At 45.4% G+C, this 21,289-nt stretch overlaps 1 protein-coding gene across 6 annotated transcripts; it reads right to left on the bottom strand.

Moving 5' to 3' along the window:
• Positions 1-45: 45 nt before the first annotated feature.
• Positions 46-18,417, bottom strand: zyx (zyxin). Of its 6 annotated transcripts, none has more exons than XM_035415994.1 (10): positions 18,130-18,417; positions 10,071-10,309; positions 9,372-9,625; positions 8,197-8,292; positions 6,143-6,703; positions 5,756-5,882; positions 3,981-4,150; positions 3,083-3,261; positions 2,586-2,706; positions 46-2,308 (listed from the first exon to the last, which is right to left on the bottom strand). In XM_035415994.1, exons 2-10 carry the CDS (start codon positions 10,285-10,287, stop codon positions 2,195-2,197), a joined length of 1,839 nt encoding a protein of 612 aa, XP_035271885.1. In that variant the 5' UTR covers positions 10,288-10,309; positions 18,130-18,417; the 3' UTR covers positions 46-2,194. The 6 variants fall into 6 exon arrangements, with proteins under 6 accessions (XP_035271885.1, XP_035271877.1, XP_035271869.1 ...); XM_035415986.1 differs by lacking the exon at positions 18,130-18,417 and adding an exon at positions 17,512-17,814; XM_035415978.1 differs by lacking the exon at positions 18,130-18,417 and adding an exon at positions 17,552-17,814.
• Positions 18,418-21,289: the final 2,872 nt, after the last annotated feature.

Raw genomic sequence — 21,289 nt, 5'->3', positions numbered from 1 at the left:
CACAAAAAGAACAGAAACATGAATATCACAAAAAGAAAACTGATATTTCGCTTTTGAATGAACTGTTTTCAGTTTTATTTTTTTTTGAGTACAGTCAATACAAGTGAGAAATTAAAATTGAAAAAATATATTGGCATGTTGAAAACAGTAAACATGTACACATTCACACAAATATATAAAAAATGTATATGTATAATAGGGAATAATAAAAAAGCAATGGCAATTTAATTGTATGACTATAGTGAAGCCTTTTTACAATCATCTATTGGCATAACTGATAACACTGGTATGATAACTGTATTATCACTAAATTTAATTAGAATAATTTGTGGTTTTAATATGCTTTAAAAATTGATAACAGCAACATAAATACCATGTAATACGTAACAGTTAAATATTTTCACAATTGTGGTCATTTTAATTTTCACCGTTTTTGTGCCCCAAAATATAATTAGGAACGAATTAAAGGAATGTGTTTTCATGGAAATAAAAATGTGGGATGAACAAGGAATAATAGGAAAACACAAAATTAAAAAAAGAATGAAGTGGGGGGAAAAAAATCCACACCATAAAAAAAATAAAACGGTTGCATACAGAATGAAAAAAGTGACTTTAGTTTGAAAATAAAATGTGGCTATAATCATATTAAATGGAAATATAATCCAACCCAAAACAAACAAATACAATGGTGTGAAACAGTGTCATTTAATACAATGATCTGACACATTATCAAGAAAACCCAATACTGTGAACAGTAAATTAAGGAATTCATTCAGCCAGAGTAACGAATGAAAGCCACTAAACAGTAGACAACTGAGTGTTAAATACTAGGTGGCTTCTGACTGATGATCGTTACCCAAAGCCAGTCGAGTGCATTTGTGATGATTTAAGATTATTCCTTATCCTAACACTTTATCTATGCCTGCAGTTGTAATAAATGCACTCATATAACAGCAGCCTAACCGATTTGCTTTTGTGATGTAACTGCAACCCTGGAATGTGTGTACTATTTAATCCTAATAAGTATTCATCATGCTGTGTAATCTGTCAAGTTCTGTAATTAATGTACTAGACTACAAATAACTCGGGTATAAATGCAGGTGTATTTGTGATCATTGATTCCGTCTTTTTTTGACTTTATATAAAGCTATTATAATCCACTTATTCATAACTTTCATGAAGTACCACAAAGTAAAAGGAATGGACCTTAACACTGGTTTACAGTGATTGCAGTTTTAATGGTAGCTTCAAGGCGGCTTACTATTCATAAATACTTGTTAATGTGCATTTTAAGCTGTGCTTATTCTTGCTCACGTGAAATCCAATTAATCAGCCATTGTCACAGCTGTTCAATAAAAAATGGAATTAACATAATTAACATTTTGCAGTGATTCATACACGTTACACAACTCATCAAAACCCACAACACGCCAGAACCTTTGTTGCATTCTGGACGACTTAGCCCTAAAAGACCTACAATTCCCATGCAGCAATGAGCGTCCCAAAACCTCTGCTCTACAGTCACAACGTATATTGGGAAAAGTAGTTCGTTGAAAGCACTGTTACAATTGGGCATGTTGCTTTGCTCTTCACATACATCACATTCACCAGTGATTGGCCCAAATAAGCCAAACAGGGGGCACCTTTACCAATCAGAAGAGAAGAAGTAACAAACACAGCATGACCATACAAGGAACAATAACTCCTAAAGTGCATCGCTACAACAAGCCCAGCAGACTAACCCCATGAAAAGTGCTGTGGAAATGCAGCTGTGCTACTTGCTGAGCCATACTTTTGCTCGTAAGTTTCTTTGTGATCAAAAGGCATGAATCCCAGGGTGCACCAGTCCTAAAAAGGACACTTTCATGCCTTTCTTTAGTTCTACAAGTCATGCTGGAAGCTTTAATGCACATAAGAAATCATAATCACATAATCACAGTACGGAGAAGGGGAACAGAGAACAAAGGGATTCAAACAGTACAGTACATTACCTCTGTACTGCCAGAGATGCACAGAGAAAGTCAGCAAGCGAGGAGAGAGGGGGAGAGAGAGAGAGAGAGAGAGAGAGAGAGAGAGAGAGAGAGCGAGAGATGCTCAAAAGAAGAACCTGCAAGGGCCCGTCGACGCAGAAACAGAGAATCAAACATGGACGCGGTATGTGCCTTTGTTTTGGTTGGGTTGGGCGTTTCGCCGGTCACTGCGCGGCCTGCTTGGCACGCTGGGTGTGGCACTTCATGCAGAGGATCCTGCCGTCCAGCGGGTAGCAGCCGTCTGCGTCGGCCTCTATGGAGAGCGGGCGAGCGCAGTCCTGCGGGAGAGGGAGGGGCCGTTAACGAGGGCGGGCGCAGGCGCGCCGCACGGAGCTGACTTCACACGCCCGTTTCGGGGCCGCCCGTCACCCCCCCGAGCGCCCCACAGTCGGCGCCAGAACGGCAGAGCCAGCTCGGGTTCCAGGCCCCCCTGCGCACCATTCCCACATACAGTTCTGCATGCGCGTTTTTTTTTTTCCCCCCTAATCAACCTAATGAGCCAATGGCGCGCCACTTTGTTTAAACGCGTCTGACTGAGGCTGCGGTTTTCCTCACCTCGCATCGGTAGCACTTAAGGTGAAAGTTCTTCTCCAGGGCCACCACTCTGACCGTCTCTTCGCTGCCCGGGTCAGGCACAATGGGCTCATTGCAGCTCACGCACAGAGGGGAGAAGCGCCTGCAGGACAGAACACAGCCAAGGTCAAAGGGCATCTACAGGAAGCCGGAGGGTCCAAGAAGGTCTAAATAACGCAATGCCAATTTTGTCAGCCAGTTGTCGCTGAAAACTCCCAAAACATCCCCCCCTTGCACATACAGTACACAAACCCTGCACAATACACAGCAAATCATATGAGTCTGACTCAGTATTACGAAATTCAAACTTGCGGAAAAAAAATGACGAGCGATCAGTGACGCATCACCATGTCACCAGTTTCAGCCGTGAGAAAATCAGAGACAAAGCCAGAGCGGACCTGGCCACAGGGCTTTGAAAGAGAACGGGGTTTTGGCTGAACCGTGCACTAGCAGTGCAAGCTAATCCCGGGCTGGCTCACCGGTGGTAGTCAGCCACGCAGTAGGGGTTGTTGTTGTCGTCGGTGATGAAGGGCGCCCCCTCCAGGCTGCAGCTGCAGGTGCAGCAGCGGAAGCAGTGGGCGTGGAAGGTCTGGCCGACGGCCTTCAGCACGCGGTCGGTCACCCGCTCATTGCAGCGCGCGCACACCGCCAGGGAGCTCTGTTCAGCACAGGAAAGAAGGCTGACTAGGGACTTCATTTCCCACAATGCCACATAATTGCATCAGGTGACATGACATGGGTAGCTCGAGTTCCATGACATGCCCCAAGGATAAAGTTTAGCTGTGACAAGTTTATTCAGCCGAGCAGTGACATCAAAGCTAGTGAAACACGTTCACGTACCAGTACTTGTTTGCGCCGTAGTAAAATGCCTATCAAGCCGCCAGTCATTTGACAAGAGAATGACATATGAATAGACAAGCAGGAAACATTCCATTAAACCAGCTGGCATGCTCTCTCACTGCCTGGTATTACAGGTGTATAATACAGTTTTGCACAGCAGAAATAAAATTTATGCTAATGTATGAGCTATATTTCCCTGTCCCTCATCAATGTTTGACTCCCAGAAGAACAGAATCCGAAGTGGGGGAAAAAAAGGATATGCAAATAAGAGATAAAAAAATGTGTGTGCGCGGTTCATGTGAGGTTTGTGTGTGCGCTGTGTTGTTTGTCAGCGTGTTTGTGTGTGTTATGAGTGCATGCATGTGTGTGTGTGCATTTTATGTGTATGTGTATGTGTGTTGCGTGCGCACGTGTGTGTGTGCATTTTGTGTGTGTGTATGTGTGTTGCGTGCGCACGTGTGTGTGCATTTTGTGTGTGTGTGTGTGGTGTGGTTGTGCTGTGTGTGCATTTTGTGTGTGTGTGTGTGCGTTACTCACCACATAGCAGTCCTCGCACTGAGGCTGGCCGTCTCGGTCGTAGAACTGCAGGCCCTGCAGAGTGCGCTGGCAGTCCATGCAGCAGAAGCAGTCTGAGTGGAAGAGCTTGTCCATCGCCCTCACCGCAGGCTGAGCCCGGGACAGCGCCTCCCCACACTTCCCACAGCGCTCTAACACACAGACAGGGGTGTGTCATTACACTATATACACCTACTGAGACACACACACACACACACACACACTGCTCTAACACACAGACAGGGGTGTGTTATTACACTATATACACCTCACTGAGACACACACACACACACACACACGCACATACCCACAGCGCTCTAACACACAGACAGGGGTGTGTTATTACACTACATACACCTCACTGAGACACACACACACACACACACACACACAGCTCTACCACACAGACAGGGGTGTGTTATTACACTATATACACCTCACTGAGACACACACACACACACACACACAGCTCTACCACACAGACAGGGGTGTGTTATTACACTACATACACCTCACTGAGACATACACCTCACTGAGACACACACACACACACACACACACATACAGCTCTAACACACAGACAGGGGTGTGTTATTACACTACATACACCTCACTGAGAGACACACACACACACACACACACACACGCACATACATACATACATACACACACACACACACACACACATACACACACTGCTCTAACGCACAGACAGGGGTGTGTTATTACACTGCATACACCTCACTGAGACACACACACACACACACACACACATACACACACATGCACACACATGCACACACACACATACTGCTTTAACGCACAGACAAGGGTGTGTTATTACACTAAAGACAACTCTCTGACACACAAACACATACACACAACCCACACACACACACACATACACACACTGCTCGACCACGCAGACAGGGGTATGTTATTACACTATATACACCTCTCTGAGACAGACAGACACACACACACACACACACACACACACCACTCTACCACACAGACAGGGGTCTGTTATTACAGTATATACACCTCTCTGAGACAGATACACACACACACACACACACACACATACCCACGCACAAAGGGATTCGTACAATACACACATTACGTTAACACTGAAAGAATGAAGGTTCTTTAAGAGCACAGGTGTCAGAATCCAGTCCTGGGGGGCTGCTGTGCCTGCTGGTTTCTGATGCCTTCTGATTCATTTAATTGGTTAAAGTGTCCACACGCCACAGTTGTTCCCAAGGCCTTAACTGGCTACAGATGGAAATCAAAACACAAACACCTGCAGGACTGGAGTATGGCAGCTGTTTTAAAGCAGGGGCAGGTATAAAAATACAAAACAAAAGCATCCACTCTTGCAAAGGGAGCCAGAGAAATGGAAATTACACACTGATGCACACAGTGACACTCTGTGCTGAGATGCAGTCGCACCACACAGACAAAGACATGCACTAAGTGCTGACACTGAAATATTGATGTGGATAACACAGAAAAGGAGAGTTAAGGTAATACCCACAATTGCTTTGAACAGGCTGCACATTAACAGTGCAGCAGATGCATGGGTGTGTGTGTGACTGTGACTGTGACCGAGACAGAATTGGGTGTGTGTGTGTGACCGAGACAGATTTGGGCTTGTATGTGTGTGTGTGCGCGTGTGTGTGCGCATGTTTGTGAGCAAGAGAGAATTGTGTGCATGTGTGCCTGCGTGTGTGTGTGCATACGAGTGTCAGGCACACCTGTAGGAGGAGACGTGATGACAGGGGCGTGGGTGTCCATGTCCTTGATGAAGTCTTGCGTCATCCTCTCCAGCTCCTCCACCTCCTTCATGGACAGCGGTACTCCTCCAGGGCCCGGGGCCGAGGGCTGGACAGAGGGAGAGGGGAGGGGGACAGAGGGAGTGGGGAGGGGGACAGAGGGAGTGGGGTGGGGGCCGGAGGGAGTGGGGAAGGGGATGGAGGGAGAGGGGAGGGGGCCAGAGGGAGTGGGGTGGTGGCCAGGGGGAGAGAGGGGACCCCACAGGGGTGGAGTTTGGGGGGAGAGAGACGGAATATCAGCACACTGAACACCAGCAAGAGCCCTGCCAGCCTGTGAACCTTAGGCACTGTGCTGCGAGACACACCCACCTTGGAGGCCGGCGCTCCCATTGGCTTGGTCTGAGACGAGGGGGGCGGGGCCACGGCCTTGGGCTGCGGGGAGACGGAGGGAGGGCTCACGCGCGCCTGGCTGCCGGCGGGGGCGGGCTTGGGGCGGCTGAAGCCTGGAACGACCGAGGTGGGCGGGGCCTGGTTAACGGGGGGCGGCGGCGGGGGGAAGGAGGCGGACGGGGCCGGCTTAGGGGCGAACGCAGGGGCGCCGCCGCTCGGCTGCTTCTGGCTGGCCGGGGGGCCCGAAACGGCGGCTTTGGGGCCAGAGCTTGCGCCGGCGTTGCTCACGGGGAAGGAAGACTTAGGAGCCACACCGGGGCCCTTGGGGGCCGGCTGTGCTTGAGCGGGGGCGGGGGCGGAGCCCGGGGGTTGGTTGGCGTGCCTGTTCGTCTGCCTCAGCTTGAGCTCCTCTGCCCAGGGGGCGGGAGGTGGGCGGTCCTGGAGCTCGGGGGGAGGCAGGAAGGAGAGGCCTGGTTTTGGGGCGGTGGGTGGTGGGACGAAGGGCTTGGGCGTAGGCACGAGTGGGACTTGACTAGGCATCTGCGAAAACAAAAGGGGCGTAGTGCATTAGAACAGTGCAGTTCATACCCACTGCATGTTTAACGAACCCATAGTTTAAATATGACTTAAATACTGCGCTTGAATTAAATATATCACACTGGCTTTATAAACAAGCTTACCAGGATTAGATTTTAAAAAATAAAATCCCCAATAAGAAGTGCATTTACAAAATTCCAACAGGGAAATAATTACAGCAGTAGAAACAAAACGCCAACTGGAGTTCCACATTTGAAATTCCGAACTGAATTCATTGATGTTCCACCGGTGCTTGTTGTGACAAGGTAAAACAGTAGGGTGCAAAATCCCCACAGGCATGTCGCCAGGGCAACCCACAGGGATGCTACACACTCGGAACAAACAGTTCACAGGAAAGGACTCAAATAAAAAAATAAAAACAAACGCACCACAGACGAATTAACAAATACTGGAAAATGAAATGGTCAATGTGACTTCTCAAAGACCGAGATGAGGAGGCACCTGTATCATTTTCAGATATAATAAACGTTATTTGCTCTTGAAATATAAAACAAACGATTACAAATGGATGAACAAACCCGGCCAATCACTTCCACCCATTTAGACAGTCGGTGTGGCCGTTTCTAGCTATTTATGCAGGGTGGGTGACAGTCTGACATTCAACAGAAGTCGTTCGGCAAATATTCCTCTACCTCTGAAGATGCGCCTGTCAGAATTTGATTTAAATTCTCGTTCATTTGTTCGAAACTATCCTTTCAGGAGTTACAAGTATTTATTGTATTGTACTCGCATTATTCACCTTAGTCTCGTATCGCAGTGATGATTGGCGGGTTTCTTACTGATCAAACCTATCTTCTGTCCTATCATACCTGATGTGACACCTCACCATTGTGTGCTCACAACTGTAATATTTGCTCTACAAAATACAATTACATTTTCCATAACGCCCAGCCAAATTCCATTGTTTCATCTCCCCACTGTCTCCCATTACACATTCAATCTCTGCTTGAGCCGTGTTGATAGAAAATATTCATAACCTTAAGAAGATCCCTATTTGAACACTCTAGCAGGATGCCTCTTGCCCTTCCGGATAGCCATCGCAAAATGACTCACCTAATGTCTTATTGCATTTCAACCTACATTCGCAAATATGCCCCGAGTTCTGCACTTCTCGAGGTTAACAAGCATTTCCACCTCCTAAAGACTTACAGGAAATGAATATGTGACAGTGAAGGACCATGACCAAACGAGACCAAACAGGATGTGACAGAGGCAGCCGGACCGGCGAAAGCAATTAATTGGGGGAAAAATGAGAATGCAGAAAAACTTGACGTGAGGCCACCCTCAGAATGGCGAAAGAATGGAAACTACAAGACTAAGGCAGCCAGATGTTTAATCTGGAAAATACAGGCAAAATAAGCAGAAACTGAGATGAGGCGCTGGCACTGCAGCTAAAGTGCAGCACGCAGTAGCCATGGTTTGGTCTCTCTCAGTACCTTTGGGTTAAAGGGTCCTCTGGTCTCCATCTCAGACAGCATGTCGGTCAGGGAGTCCAGCTGTCTGTCAAAGCTGGTCTGCTTCTCCAGGAACCTCTGGGAGCGAGGATGCCCAGGGGTGAGAGAGAGAGGAGGGAGAGAGGAGGAGGAGGAGAAGGGAGGAGTTGGGAGGAGAGGAGAGGAGAGGACAGGAAAAGGGAGAAGAGGAAAAGGGAGGAGAGGATAGGATAGGAGAGGAGAGAAGAGAATAGAAGGGGGGAGATGGGAGGAGAGGAGAGAGGGCGGTAGAGAGAACAATGGAGACAATTAGAAATCAGCACACATAAGTGCGACATTTCCTATGAAAGGAACAGGGATAGCAGGTCATTCCACAAAGAAAATAAAACCATCTGGCACGATGATGGGATCCCTACCTGTGTAAATACACGGGTGTGTGTGTTTTGCTTTTTTTGACCTGTCCTAAAACCACCCCCATAATCCCACAGTGCCGCACGGCTTTTAGAATCGCCACTCAGCGCCACTGCGGCTGGCTTTCTAGAGTGCTCTGCAGAAACAGAGGAGGAAATTTCCACCTTCTGTGGAAATTACAGACAGCTCATTGCTTTAAGGAACTGAGGCCTGAACTGAAGCGGCTGATTCCGAATTCTAACGCACACAGTTCCCCTGTGTGCCCATGAGAGCAGCGCAGGAGCACCTCTCCAAACTCAGCCCGGAGGCTTGTGTCAACGGGCAAGAGATTTTGTGCATTGATTCACGATTGCTGGCAGGGTAAACACAATCACCACAGATCTCAAAATCTCCAGATAGGAGATGGTAGTTTGACTCCACTAGTGTGATACACTACTGACTCCAGTAAGGCACATACCAACCATTTCACAGGAACCTGTCATCCCCTATATAAGTGGCGATACCTTTCGATGATCATACTTAAAATTTAAAATAACATGGCTACAATAGCTGTTAATTTATGCAGACTCAAGCATATGATGTATGGCTGCATTACAGGTAATAATCTATGTGGCTGCAGTTACCGGTAATAATCTGTGCGGGTGCAGTTACAGGTAATAATCTGCGTAGTCTGTAGTTACTGGTAATAATCGGTGTAGTCTGTAGTTACTGGGTGACTGAGACGTGTGTTACAGTGGAAATAAAGGCAGCTCAAAGCCCTAACTTACCTGTGCGTTATTGCTGTTACTGGCTGCTGGGAGAGGGGGCGGTGGCGGTGGCGGGGGGGGTGGGGCAGGCGGGGAACAGGGGAGGGGGGGCTCCTCTCCAGGCGGTGACGGGAGAGGCAAATCCTCCTCTGGCGGGGGGGGAGGGGCGGGGAAGGCAGGCGGGGGAGCCTCGAAAGCAGGGGGTGTGGTCTGGCATTCTGGGGGTGGGGCTGGTAGCTCAGCATCATCCAATGGGGGAGGAGGGGGTGGGAAATCTGAGAGAAATGTGGAGGAGCCAAGGTCATAAGCATCGTTACGATAAATGGCTTCCGCCATAAATATGCTCTTCACCATCAACTCCGACACCTTAGATTTCGTTGAATTCCGGGCTCAAGGGAGGCTTGCGCGTTTGACCACGTAAGCACCGCACTTTACTGCTGACAACGACACAACAGATTTTCATCAAAGGCGAAAACGGAGCTGTTGAAAACAGATGAGGCCATTCATCCACATCCAAACACACATTGCCTTGTAAAAAAGGGCTATTAAAGGATATATGCCGTGCAATGAAAGAGACCTGCATAAATCTGGACCGGATAAAAAAAAAATAAAATGTGATACTTTCATAGGAAACGAAGCACCGGAAATCATGCCCTGACCATTCCTCGGTGGGAGCAGGGTAAAATGGCGGACGTGGGGGGGGGGGGGGGGGCTCCTCACCCTCACAGACGGCGGGAGGCGGTGGGGGCAGCTCTCCGACGCGGCCGATGACAGCTGTGCCGACAGCTGGGCCGTGCGGCTGGCCGATCTGGCTTTTGGGCCGAGGCGGCGCGACCGAAGCAAACTTTTTCGGCTGATTGTAGAAGGAGGGCGTGGTAACCTTGAAGGAGAGGGAGGAAGTCACCACCAGCGGTTTGCTGCTGCCGGAGTCACCCATTTTGTTTTCTTTTTTTTACGTTCTGGAAAGAAAGAGAAGAACAAAGGGTAAATCGGTGGCATCAGCTCTATTGGCTACCTTGTTTCCATGACACCCTGCCCAGCTCCGCCTTAACAGCACCAAAACAAGTATTTCCACTTCAGTAGTTGCGCAAGGTGCACCTCGGCACTGCGCAAACTAAAGGCCTGTAGGATCAGGCAAAGCTGCCTATCAGTTACCCAATCTCACAAAACGGCACAGTGTGGACACACGTTTTCTCTTAAAAAGAGCTAATATCTTAAGCCATATTTCTCAAGCTCACTTTGTTAGTATATGGTACTTGCTAGCCACTGTAGCATGACATTTGTTTGTGACCATGATGTACATAAAATCCTAAGTTTGCATTATGAAAGGCACGCAACCAAAAAAAAAAGAAAACTGGACTTTGAAAGTTCAGACTTGTGTTTTTTCCCTAGCTCAGGAGGTAAGAGTGGTTGTCTGGCAGTCAGAGGGTTGCTGGTTCGATCCCCCACCCTGGGCGTGTCAAAGTTTCCCTGGGCAATACACCTAACCCCTAAATGCTCCAAACCAGCTGATAGGTTCAAAGCTCATAAGATTACATCAGTTTTAAACAAAACACATTTAATGGACGTTGAGGATGAACCAGACATGATGAAAATGCTAATGCCATTGAAGACATAACTCTGAGGGTTCAGTCTTTCAAGGCTAGCGAACATTATCACTTTCAGTATGAAAGCCATCATCACCCTGTCCTGCTGCTGCCATACCCCGGACACATCACGCTAGGAGCAATTTTCACTTAATTTCCCTTTTGGATCTGATAATAAATGCATATTCATATCCATAAATGGAGGTGTAAAATGCCGCGGAACTGTGTGCGGTCAAAATGTCAATGCCCACGCTGAGAGCTGTATGGTGGTGAAAGAGCAGGAAGTGGCCAGTGGGACCCAGATGCACCTACACACCCTGCCAACTGCAACTGGATCCACACCACCTTCCAAAACATAAAGCGTGACCACGAACTGACTGCGAGTTAGTGAGACTGTCTCATTCACTCAAGGAGAGCAGGCTCTCCCACTGTACACCCCTAATCGCTGCCTGCAATTATTTACCGGATTACACGCGTTTGTTTTACGTTCCCGTTCATTCAATATTCCAATTTTTGCATAATAAAATATTAAACACCGCCATTTCAAGGTGTCCTCAGATAAATATTTAATGGTTTTCACCTCAGTCCTGTCTAGACATTTTGCAATTAGCCTACGTCACCCGTCTAGCTGGGCTATGCAGAACAGGTTCACAATGCCTGCTTATATATGCTACTTGCTCCACCTGATTGCTCTCAAGAAAGCCAGACAGCTCATGTTAGCAACAGTTTAGCTTTCAATCAATAGCTGACATAACAAAAGCCAGTAAACATGTAGCGTACATGTTTAAGCTTTCTCTACTTGCATGCAATCAATGGCCATGTTCCCATTATACTAGCCGCACGTGGAGGCATGTAAATGCACTTAAATTATGAATGTTGACCGATTTCCCCTGACAAGTGTAAGGCAGAAAGCTATTGCTTTGCATATATGAAGCTCCACGCTATCAGGACGGCAAACCCTAAATCAACCAGGAAAGGTTCTTACAGGGCTCTGCAGTGGTCCCATTTAAGGAGCATTTGCTCCTAAAAATTGATGTGCGCCAATGGGGGAAAAAAAGTATTTAAGAGCACATCTTCTAATTGGGATGCATTAGTGTGCTCCTGAATTTTTCAACTTAGGAGCACATGTGTTATGTTAGTGGTCTTATTCTGGGTAATGGCTGGTATCACACCAAAATAATCTACTGACTAACTTTAAGAAATCTGTAAGTCGAAAAAAGTCTGCATGCATGTCTTTTTGCCTGCAAGCCCCACATAAAAATACAAAAAATAAACACATTAAATATAAAATTTCCATTCAATAACCTTAAAACATCAACCCGCGTTGTTGCCAAGCAGCGGGTGGGGGACAGCTAACCCCAAGTTGATGAAACATTTATGAAATGAGTCATCAAACTCTTTCCAAACCTCCGAAATCCCACATTTTAACGCACAAAATGGACAAGGTTTCAAGTTACCGTATCTTCACAGCGATTAGGCTAAAATACAGATGAGAACAATAAGTGACGCAGTAGGAGAACTAGCTGCCCGGACGTGGTGGGACTGAAGCTGCAATAAAACCTGTTGCTCTGATGTCATACAGCACTTTGTCATTAATGAGAAGGTCCTGCAGACATCTTATTTTCTATGCACAACACTTGCAGTTAGGAGGCAAAAAGGTCTGACAGCAAGACAGCAGCTCTAAACTTGTGATCAGGGAATACTTAGGCCGTGGTTCTTTGATGACATCATCACAGTTAAAAATTTGGCACATTAAAATCTACATAATAAACACAGTGATTTGAGAAGAAACCGACCTGGGATGACCACTGTCTTTCTACTAAAAAGGCTACACTTTAGTCAGATGGCTAAAACTGACAGGGAAAAATTAACTAAGCAAGTTAATATTTAATTTTTTGGGATAAAAACTGCCACAATGTCCTTCTGATAAATTGCTTAGCTGGAGAAACAATAAAGTTTGTCAGCCATATATATATAAATGAAATAGCAAGTTATAGGCTGCATATTACAGGATACAAATGAAACACCCAAACCTGAACCTTCTGCATTCTGGATTCCATTACATTTTTTTCTCCTGCCTCGCTGCACAAATGCTGATGTCTTATCTATGGACAGGAGAACTCCACTTCCTGTTTGCTGCTGCTAATTTTCTACATAAACACACCAGCTCACATGAAGCTGGCAGTTATTCTTCCTCCATTCAGGACCAGTTCTAATGTAGGCAAGTGAACAACAACAGCTTTAAAACAGTCAGAGAAGCGCATTAAATCAAGACTGTCCCACAGGATTTCAAGGATTTCAGGAGAGAACCACATCCAAAAAAGGCAATTTTTGAGGATTTACTGGTGATAAGACTTTCAGAAGTAGTTGAACAAAGATCATATGAAATCAAGGTAATGTACATGCATCCCACAGAACATTAAGGAGGGGTTTCACAATGTTTGTGGTGACAGTTTGGTCTGGGTGTGGAATTACAACTGCAAATGTCCAGTTGTCCGCAAGGATTTGACCAGTTCTCACTGGAAAACACTTGAATCCTGATCGGTCACCTTTCTGTGAAGGATTCGCTTCCGTTGAACCTACACATTGGCGGATCAACCATAAGCACACGATAACTTAAAGTCAGTGGAAAAATGAAAAGGTCAGGCCGAATTTCTTTCTCCGGCCAGATTATGAAACAGTTCCATTTATGTTTTCATGAAGGAAAGGAGTCCAAATTTCCACTCCCTGCAGAGCAATCGAGGCAGATGGGAACATGATCTCAGCACATCAACAGATCCTGAAGCTGAAGCAAAATCATTCGTACAGACCTTCAGAAACCGCACCACTATCTACCACTGTTCTTCCACTGTGTGTCAATTAGCTGATAATCCACCCTGAGCTCATTATATGGGCTCATTACAAGATAAAGTAATGGTATCTTTTCCTGTTCCACTTGTCACTTGCAAAGTCACTCCTGGCCTGTAAAACTAAAAGTATGCAATATTTTTGCACATGTCCACACTAAAGTCAATAAGCTTCTTATTTTTTACTTCTTTGTCTTTGTCTTATAGAGATATGCTAAACCAAAACCAACAAAAGAACCCTCCCAAATCCAGAATATGGACTGTAAAAAGTAAAAAGAGCTGTTCTGTCCTGGGTTTTACCCAGCACAGCTATCCAGTCAACTCAGTAATCATGCTTCATGACAGATGCCCCTGAAGTCCAGAAGGCTGTTTAGTAATGTAAGTGGAATTAAGGAACCGTGTTGATTGAAGGTTTGCTTCCTGGGTTTGGCATTGATTTACAGTACAAAATAACAATCCATTTACAGTATAAAAAATGAAAAGGTAAGAAGCTCTTTTCACATACAAGCTGTGATGAAAGCCACTTTGTACGTTTGCTGAATAAGCTTTTCTGGTAAGCAAATACATGAACCATTATGCAGGGGAGTGGTTCCCTAAAAGCGAATATTTGGCAAACTCTTCAACACTACCCATATATGGTAAAAATACAGATGTATGTATGGGTGGGAGCCGAAAAGCGATCACTAATAACAGAGAAATAAAGAAATTAATAAACACTATAGGCTACCATAACCTGCATGTACAGCCTATATATTTTTATGGATGCTGTCAAAGGAGTCCCCTTTTCCAAATATTCACATTTCAAATTCACGTACCGGTCATATAGTGAAAAGTTCCGATGAATTATTTTGAAAATGCAAAGCAGGGCTGCAGACCTCAGCATTACAGGAGCACAGCCATGCTTCCTACAGAATGATTACCGCAGCCTTACATTCCAACACCGCCATCCAGCCCCCTGCTCTCTCCTGCACTAAAACCGCAGAGAGGGTAAGAATCATTACCATCTCTGGACAGTTGAGATTATGAGCCTATGACATGCTATCACTTAAACAGACAAGAATGAGTTTCAGGGGCAATTTCCTGTCAGATTACGACAGGGCCATTGAATTTTTTTTTCATCGCACTGCATGTGTGCCGTACATGAAATCCGGGGTGTGACATACAGCCCTTGGTCAGGTGATCCGAATGCGCAGGAGCGGCACCTCGCTCTGGCGCGTACGCCGTTGTTTGTCACTGCGCTTGATAGCCGTCTAAAAATAATTACGATGTGCTGCAGCGGGTCTCCAGAGCACTGAGCGTTCGTGTGAGTGGTGGAGGCAGAATGTTCTATTAATAATCTTTAATAACCTACATTTTGCTTGATATCACTGACCAGGGTTTGAAAAAAAAAAAAAAAAAAGATTTTTATACTGCAGCATTGCTGATTACAGCATTATCTTTCTTTTCGGAACAACTTTTTATCCCCTATTTTTTTTCTACCTCTTGATAATTTGGAATGCTAAGTTGTCTTTTTTTTTGGGTCTGTCTTAATTACTGAAATGTCCCGTTTAAGTTCTGCCGTGTGAAAACCAGCGTGTGTGCGCTCAGGAGTGTCAGTCGCCAGCCACTGCTCTTTTTGCCTGTGCAGTGACGGTGCGAGAGAACCACACTGAGCCCCAATGGAGGCCGCAGTCAGGAGTCGCTAGCGGACTGTGAGGAGCATCGCTGCACTGCCGGGGAGTTCCACTTCGGCTCGGTGCCCTGCCCAGCAGGCCTGGATTATTCTCTTACTCATTTCACTCTGAAAAGGATTTCTGGTATGCACTCATTCTGCAGTTATCATCTTACTTCCCCTTTTGTAACATCCACTCCACCAACCAGCGTTATAGGATATAAAAACATTGACCTTCAAAGTGCGCTATATGGTACTTCCCTATCTTTATTAAAACAAACAAAAAAACAGAAGAAGAAAATGTATTAACACTGGAATGAGAGCACATCACATGGGCAATATAAAGCACAAGGACTAATATGCTTCTGTTCTCGTCTTTGTTCTTTAAATACCTATGCTTCCCGACACCCTAGGGCTACAGAGCACTGTAGCACACACCTCAGTCTGGGGAAATCAACTTCCTGGGGCATTAACAACACTTGAATTACTTAATGTAATGTTCTGAGGTCACGTATGACAATGTGAGGAGGTCTACGCATTCAACTGAACACTGTGAATAGGTTCTAAAAGCTAACAGCACAGGGAGGGGGAAGAGGAGACAACGGGGGAAAAGAACATTTAGACTGTATCTCACTTTACAGCTGAAATAAGGCACCAGGAAAATAAAACAGTTTCAAAGAGGTAAAAATGCACAAAAATATAAAAACAGGGGCTTATGAGAATCAAACCCACGCAGAAAATCCTTGTCATCTGCAACTCAGAAAACTGCACCCACCACATACTTAAAGTATTTCAACTGATCAACATCAGACTCGCTGCTGTGAACCAGGCCACGATGATTGGAGTGATAATTAGGGCCAGCCCTATTTCTGGTCCAAACACACAACTGACAACAACGATAAATACCCTCAGCACACAATTTTACCCCAAAATCTTCACTGGAGCCTCAGTCTTGTCCACCATGACTCCACCCAAATCCCCGAGGGACACATTCGTGTCCATACACATGCCAGAGGAATTAAAAGCTGTTTCACATTTTACCGACTGAAACAGACTTTGAAAGAAAATGTCTTTATAGCATAATTTGGCTCATGGAGTATTTCCACCACCGATTTCCACCAATATAACGTCAAACGCCCAGTTAGCAACTTATTCAGCCAGCTAGCTACATTAAGAAAAAAACCTCCTTGATATGACAGATTAAGATTTGTAACTAAAAAATCTCTGATCTAGAAACGGGTGAGTTTTGAGTCACAGTTTTATCCGCGTAACCACAAAATAGAGCTTCATTTTTAATGCATGTGGCTTCCACAATAAAGTTTCTTTGTCAGATCCAGCTAGTTAGCTACGTTGACATTCACGTGGAATGACTGAAACTTGCAATGACTTGCAAGCTATCAACCTGCCTGACACAGAGGCAGTCAACAGTGAAGTAGATGGGGAGATTTTCGCAGCATCCACAAAATAAATACCATGACAACAACCACAAACCCATATACACAGACTAGAAGTAACGTTAGCTAGCTCGCTAGCAAATGCTTTCTCTCTGGCTATCAGACTTGGCCAGATGTATTGTTCGTATCAACAATCTTAGCATGCAATTAGTCTACAACAGATTTTCCAGCGAGTCAACTAAAATGGCAATAACTAGCTAGCTACATTAGTTATTCGCAAAGAAAACAAATCTTCACACATCAGTTATAGACTAGACTACGATGTGGCGACGATGACAATGCCAGTGGAAAAACGATAACTAGACTACTACACTATAGCCTATCTAGACACATTTCTACTGCTGTACTGCAGTCGGTAGAAAAGCCAAGTTAACGTTAGTACTGCATCTATCGTTACCTGCAGAAGAAATATACAATTTCTAGCTAGCATTATCAGGATTGCTATTTCAAAAGAGAGCATGGCTAACAACCTAATGCAAACATTGTATCCGACTCCTCAGCAAGCAAATTAAAACATGAGCCAGGAAACTAGCCGGCTAGCTTTATGGGAAATCACTTACATGAGCCTAGGTTAGCCAGATCTAGCTAAATAGCCAAAGTACACTGCAAACGGTGGGTATCTACCTAAGACATAAAATATTCACAGTATGTGCACAATGCTCACTTCCTCCGTACCTCCCTCCCCCTCTTCTCTTTCGTTATGTGTAGGAAGCTTGCTTGCGGTTTTCTCAGTCTAACGGTATCTTCTCCCTTGCAGTGAAGCTAAACTTTTTTTCCTGTTAAAGTGACCAACTTCCGGACCTTGGTTCTGAATATCCGCGTTTGTTTGTGGTGCCGCTCCTAAACAAGGCCTGCCCCATCCGGTGAGGGTCTGTCCATCAGACTGTAAACGTGTTCCTCTCATAGATGGTGGACCAGAAGAGTCCACTGAAAAGGAAAAATATCTACTGTAATGTATCTTTCCTAAACCAGACACGTGGTTGCAGCAGGTAACTGAATTCCTAATATTGAGTTATGAATGAATTCAATATGTTTGCCAGACTAAAACAGAAATACTAAAACAGTAGGCTGTTTCTGAAAGAAGGCAGAAATATACTTTTACATGTTCTTATTATACTTAATAATATAAGATTATACTCTTAAAAATAAAAACCCTGGTGCAACACATTCAAGTGTTTCCCACCAGAACTGATACCTCAGTCACTTACACCACTGCTAACTATAACAATGAACCTTTCTTACCTGTTCTTATTTTTCAGTTGTAAAACACAAGGAAGGAAAAGAATTAGGACACTCCCCTCTCACTCCCTCTTTCTCTTTTCTGTCGTTCTGTCAGAAGTAGCTAATGCACTCTCGAGTCCATTCCACTCTCTCAATGTGTATATATGGTGTTAACTTTTTTCTCTCTCTCTTTCAGTTTCTCCACAGCTGTTGGGTCCTCCCCCTCCCTGTCTCTCCCTCTGAAAGGAATGACACAATCCTTCCAAACAAGTTCACTCTCGTTTGACTTTTGCTCAAGACGTGTATATTACTGTGTAAACATTTCTCCCTCACTCGCTCTCTCTCTCTCTCTCTGAATTCTTGCAACATTCTTCATCCTATGACATCAACACTGTCTGCTTTTCCTTGTAAGGCCAGAGAGAGAGAGAAAGAGAGGGAGGGAGGGAAGGAGGGAGGGAAGGAGAGATAATGTAGGTACGGGGTTGATTAGATGCAGACTTTAAAATGGTTGAGAGAAGAGAACGGACATTTACACTGTGTTCATAGACGGGGATCAACTCCACATCCACGTCCATGCATGCGCAGTGTTTGATATCATTTATCATTTTTCTGCTCATGCCTTCAAGTCTTTTGAGCTGCCAACTCATCGCAAAAGTAACACTTTTTTTTTTTTTGTTTTTACCTGCGCAGTAATTTCAAGCAACGTGTCACTCACTTTTAGAAATAGCAGAACACTTCATTCCACCACAATTAAATATAGTATAAATAATTATTTATACTTATTACCCTTTCCTTTAAGGAACACTCACAATAAAGCAGATTTATATGATCTTGTTGTCATTCTGCCTCTGTGGTGTGCCCATCCAGCCAAAAAAAAGGCAGTCCTGTGGTAACTTCACACAATGAGTTAGCTTAGTGGTTCCTCATTGTTCCACCGATGCGGATATGACACACAGTAGGTCACAATGAAGGGAGGTCATTCCACCCATCCTGCACATCTGCTAACTTGGAAATGCGCTGATCTGAAAGATGGATTATTTAGGGAAATCCCACGCACACCTAAGCATCAACACCATGCCACGCCCATTTTCTCCCCCTTAAATATTTTGCCATTTCAATCAAATTTTACTTAAAGTCAACCACGCAGGGCATTTTGGTCACTGCATAACTTCATGGGTAAAACCTAAACCCAGTCCTGCCCAGTTGCCAAATATGTTGTTTACCTGGCTCAGCTAAAGCCTGGCCAGGATTAAGATCATTTGAGCAGCAGTGCGTGTCCCCTGAAGGACTGGAGGAATGAACATCTCTCATAAACGAGGCCAGTCCAGAGGTTAGGGAACTCTTCCGCATGGAGAGGGCGTGAAGGTACACAGGGGTCTCCTCCACAGCGAGGCTGATAAAGGAGTCCACAGTCTGCCAAAAGGGAGTGGGGGGGGAGTGGGGGGGGGGGACCTGGCAGGGAGGGGCCTTTCAAGCGGCAGCCGCTCCGGAGTCAGAGCCAACAGACCTGGAATGCAGCCAAGCTGGGTATGGACAGGGCCCCCTCCCTCCCACTCTCTCTCCCTCCCTCCCTCCCTCTCTCCCTCCCCTTGGTATGTGAGTCATTATTTGCTCATAACTTGCAGTAAAGTTTATACCCTCGATCTTTGCATTGTATCCAGTCTGATTCATGGATTGGATTACGCACAAATGATTTCTAGCTGACTGTACTGTGAATAGGAGCATGTTAACATTGCAGCACAGATACTGTAATGTACTCTCTCTCTCTCTCTCTCTCTCTCTGTCTTTATCTTTCTCACACACACGCACACATACGCACACAGTTAATGATTAAATTTGTTACAATCGGAATAAACCAAATATGTTTTTAAGAGCCACAAACATCAGCAAGATTACAATCATCCAGCTACTGAAACAAATTGTGTGTCCTAGATTTATTTAGTAGTTGAATAATTGCAATCTTGCTGATGTTCACGGTCAACAAGTTACTGCTATTGGCCACGTTTCAGGGTGTTGTGTTGCACTCGCGCACAACTGTATGAGCAGATTCACCTTTCCTTATATGGTGCTTGTGTCAGCGGATACCGTGGGCATGGTGAATGGGCTAAGCCATCTGGATGATATGAAGCCAGTGAATCTGTGCAGGATTTTCACAGCATGATTCACTCAAACATGACCGCCCTGATATGCCATTATTGAACCACGCCAGTGATCTTCATTCTTGGTCCTGGCGGGCTGCTGGGTCTGCTGGTTTTTGTTGTTACTCTGCATTTAATTGATCAATTAAAGCAGTCAATTACACAGTGTAATCACCTCAGTTGTTATCTTGGGTCTGGTTGCTGATATTAAGGCAAAAAAAAAACAGTGGACCCTGAGCCCCACCAGGACCAGTAACGAAGATCAGTGAACTATGCTGTCATTTATTAATTGTCCAGCAGATGTCAGTGTTTAACACTCTCTGAGGTATCGCACATCAAAGCCTATGGGGAAATTATTGATCTGACAAATAGGGAAACACACAGGTAGACAGAGAGTGGTGCATGGTAGTTGCTTGGGGTAAACATCTAGATACAGATATAGATGTGGAGAGGGGACAAAATGATTGACACGGACACACAGAGAATCAAAAAGAATCATGGAAAGTAATAGAAGAGCGCAGACAGATGCAGCCAAAGTGCGAAGGTAAAATTGATGTGGAGGGCGGGAGGATAAAAGCGAGAGAGAGGGAACGTGGGCATGAGAGAAGGAATAAATGAAAGAAGCCGTGAATTATTGAAGAGAGCTGAGATCTCCCGGCTCATACAGCTTTTTACCCCTCTTCCTGTCCTGCCGCAAGTGGAAATGTACCGAGGTGCCTCTGTCTGCGCTAGCGCGCACACCAGCTACCGCATTAGCCCTCAGCCAGAGTCCCTTCCCTCGCCCTGGTCCCCCACTGCATGACACTGTTCACCCTGCACCCCGCCAGACTTTCCCCCCCCCTTTCACGCTAAACCCAAGGTTAGCTTCCACAACAGGAACGCTAAGTTCTGCTGAGCGGTAAGGACGTGCGGCACAAACCGTGTGTCATACAAGAGCGACGAGGCAGCAGCCAAGCAGTCCAAACAGAAACCCCACTCCTCCCTTCCTTAATAAAACAACGCACCTTCCCGGGCCAGCCTTCCCCAGCCCTTCCCTCTTCGCA

Source organism: Anguilla anguilla, chromosome 1 (genome assembly GCF_013347855.1).
Source record: "Anguilla anguilla isolate fAngAng1 chromosome 1, fAngAng1.pri, whole genome shotgun sequence".
Lineage (NCBI taxonomy): Eukaryota > Metazoa > Chordata > Actinopteri > Anguilliformes > Anguillidae > Anguilla > Anguilla anguilla.
This window is presented reverse-complemented; position numbering and strand designations above follow the sequence as displayed.